Here is a 3,357-nt window from a genome sequence, read left to right as displayed (position 1 = left end):
GTTTTACGGAGGGTCTATAAATTAAGAGAGAAAGGCAAGGTGGAGAATTAGTATCACACGCATGGAGACAGCTGGAGCCAAGGGAGCTGCTCGGAAGGAAGCACGGCCTTGCCTCCGCGCGTGTGTGCGGCCGGGACGTGCGTGTTCGTGCGTGTGTGTCTACTCGGGCTGCGGGAGCAGCCGCCCCGGGCAGGCTTCCCTGCCCCTGCGGGGCGGCTCAGGAGGACACCGAGCTGGGGGAGGCCTCAGGTGAGGTGCAGTTGGACTGATCCGAGGCTTCACTCGCTTCCTTCGCTGACCTGGAGGCAGCAGCTGGGGCGAGACCCTCCTTTTCCCTCTTCTTCTGCTTCATCCGCCTGTTCTGGAACCAGATCTTGACCTGGGTTTCGTTGAGCTCAAGGGTAGCGGCGATCTCCACCCTCCGGGCCCGGGTGAGGTACTTGTTAAAGTGAAACTCCTTCTCCAGCTCCGTCAGCTGCTTGGTGGTGAAGTTGGTGCGGATGGTGTTGGGCTGGCCCAGCAGCCCGTACTCCGACACTTTGGCTGTAACGAGCAAAAGCCAACAGGGCAGGAGCAGCCAAAGCAGTCCCTGGCCGGGGCTGGAGGCCCTGCGGAAGCCCGATCGAGCGGGCTCTGCCCTGCTACCCCTCTCCTGGGCGTTTGGCCCCTGCCCCCCGGAGCGTCGTGCTTGCTCACGGAGCCCGAGCTGTCCCCTGGCTTCCCGGCGCGGGGTTATAACCTGAGGGGAGAGACTGCAGTGCTGCTCCCTTCGCTGGCACCCCGTCACCCCAGTTCCCCACAAACTGCCCTGAAACTTAACGTGCGTGGGAAGGAGTGGAAGGAGACAGGAGGGCCCGCTTGATCGTGGTGGGGGTGAAGGGAAGATTGCGATTTAAGGGATATTTTAGAGAAGGAAGTTGAACAATGGGGGACATGGGAGCCACGTCTGTGGAAGAAGCAGGAAACCCGGAGCGTTTCCTATTCCGAGCTGGGCTTGAACTGCATTGGGCCTGCGGGAAGGTGCGCTCAGGGTCCCTCCATCAGGTGTGTCTGCAAGATCTCTGGCTGGCTTTTCTGCAGCGCTGGACTGGTGCTTAAAAAATCGGGCCCGTGTTCCTCCAAAGGGTGAGCCCCGGTGCCTTGAGTACGAGACCCGGGGAAGGCAGAGACCCCGGGAAGGCAGAGAAGCCCTCCCCGGGGCGCGGCGCTGCCCCCCGCCTGCCCCGGCCCCGGGGGCACCTCCCCGCCCGCTCTGCGCGCCCCAGCCTCACCTGTCTTGGGCGGGTTCCTCTTCACTTTCATCCAGTCGAAGGTCTGCGTGGTGCCGGCGCTGGGACACGGCTCGGAGGGGCACGCGGGGTCTTTGTCCTCGCTCGGAGCGGGCGACAGGCTGCCGTAGAGGCCGGCCAAGAAGCCGGGCTGCTCCTGCCCGTAAAGGTGCTGCGGGTAGTGCCCGGCCGCCGCCCCGCCGTAGCCCTCCGCGATCGAGCCGAGGTGCGGCCCGGCGCTGGCCGCGTACCCGGCCGCCGGCAGGTACCCGGCATCGGGCTCCTGCGCGCCGAGGTAGAGCGGGGGCGGCCCGTAGCCGGCGCCGCAGGTCGCGGCCGGGTACCCGGCGGCCGGGGCAGCGCCCGCGAAGGGCACGGCGCGGCCGGCCGGGGCGGGGGCGAAGCCGGGACCCTGCTGCGGCAGCTGGGCGGCCGCGGCCGCGCTCCCCCCGCGCCGAAGCGGCCGTCTCCGTGAAAAGTGTCAGTGGCGGGGCTACCTGAGCACGAGGGGAAGGACGGGGAGCTTTGCTCTAAGTGGTGGTAGGCGCCCGTCCCGCGGTTACAAATTGCATACTCTAAGAAGGAGTTCATCCTAGTATTGTCCATCTGCCACTGATGAGGAGGGTCAGCCTGTTTTGGGGGATTTCCGCCTGCCCTACAACCTTTAGATAGTATGTCAAAGCTGTAAAACTTCCTTCCATGCATCGCTGGTCCTCGAACCCCGGAGCCTTCGGCGGGGCGGGGTGGGGGCAGGGGGAGGCGGCCACGTGGCTCGCCCCAGCCCCAATGAGCGAGGGGCTCCTGAAGTTTGTCACATATCTGAGCTCATCCATCAAGGGCCTGACATTTGCATAACAAGGGGTTTCAATCAAACCCTGCCCATCAATCTGATAACAACACGAATGCGTCAAAATCTTTCCTCAAAGACTTTAAAAGAGAGGAGGGAAGTGGGTAGTGCGGGGAGCTGGAGGAGAAGGGGGAGGGGGGCTGGGGGAAGAATTAGCATATCTGCGACTGTTTTAAGTGCCTAAAAAGGCCCCCGAGTTATTCGATTAGCCAATTTCAAACAGCACTTCCCCTTACCCAACTTAAAATGCTTTTCCCGACCCTAACTCCATCTGAGAGAAAGAAAGATGGAAAAAGAGGTAGGGAGGTCTGACTACTTCTCCCCTCCACCGCCCCAAGTACAAAAGGTATGCTCATTTCTTCGTTGCGAAACTTTACCTAGAAAATGGCTTGAACGTGTTTGGAGTTTTCTGGGCTAAAAGCTCCTACAAAAACTACGCTCCATGTGCTTTAATTTTGCCACGCGGGCTTTGTGTCTAGGGCCAGTGTGGGTAAAAGCAATGTAATTAAATCAGTATTCTAATGAGACGATGAAATAAAGTTACGAAGACAGAATGTCTTTTGTTGGAGAGAAACCATGCCAGCTTAGCAATTGGAGGAATGGAACCAAAAATTATCTGTGTCGGTGTAACCATCCTGCCCATCTTTTTATCCATCCATTTGTCCGTTGTACCCTACCTATCCCTACATTTACTTCTGAAAATATGATATGTTTTTAAGGGCTTTAACCAGTTCTGGAACTTCAGGCTCTGCTGTTCTACGGCAGACCTGGTTTGGTCTTTTCCTGAGTCTGCTGTAAGACCGGAGCTTTCCTCTAGCAGAGTCCCTGTGATGAGTAGGTGGAAAGGACACTGACTTCAGTCCGGCCACTCACTGCTCAGAGAATGGAAACATATGGTAGGCAACATTTATTTACTTGTTAGCAGAAGGGAGACAAGAGCACCCAACAATATGACGCCCACAGTCATTTGTTACTTGTCAGGATATTTACTACTTATTCAGCCTCTAGGAAGAACCAGGAGGGCACTTTTTTTTTTTTTTTTTTTTTTTTTTTTTTTTAATCAGGCCAAAAGTTCACTTTGAAAGGCGTAAGCACGTACTTTAGTTCAGAGGTTTGGCTGATTGCAACCCGTTGGGTAGCATTTGTTAAGAAACGGCAATAGCATCAGCTCTCCTACCATATTCAAATGCCCTCGAGAGAAGACGTGATATTTAGTCAACTACGTCTCTCGTCCTTCAATAA

General features: G+C 57.2%; 1 protein-coding gene across 1 annotated transcript; it reads right to left on the bottom strand.

Annotated features, from left to right (window-relative positions):
- Positions 1–217: 217 nt before the first annotated feature.
- HOXB1 (homeobox B1) lies at positions 218–1,874 on the bottom strand. Its single transcript, XM_032202836.1, is given in 3 exon segments — positions 218–543; positions 1,272–1,721; positions 1,724–1,874. Coding segments are annotated over 3 exon segments (927 nt in total).
- Between the last annotated feature and the right edge of the window lie 1,483 nt (positions 1,875–3,357).

Source organism: Aythya fuligula, chromosome 24, assembly GCF_009819795.1.
Source record: "Aythya fuligula isolate bAytFul2 chromosome 24, bAytFul2.pri, whole genome shotgun sequence".
In the NCBI taxonomy this organism is placed as follows: Eukaryota; Metazoa; Chordata; class Aves; order Anseriformes; family Anatidae; genus Aythya; species Aythya fuligula.
Note: the sequence above shows the minus strand (reverse complement) of the source record. Positions and strands in the feature narration are given on the sequence as shown.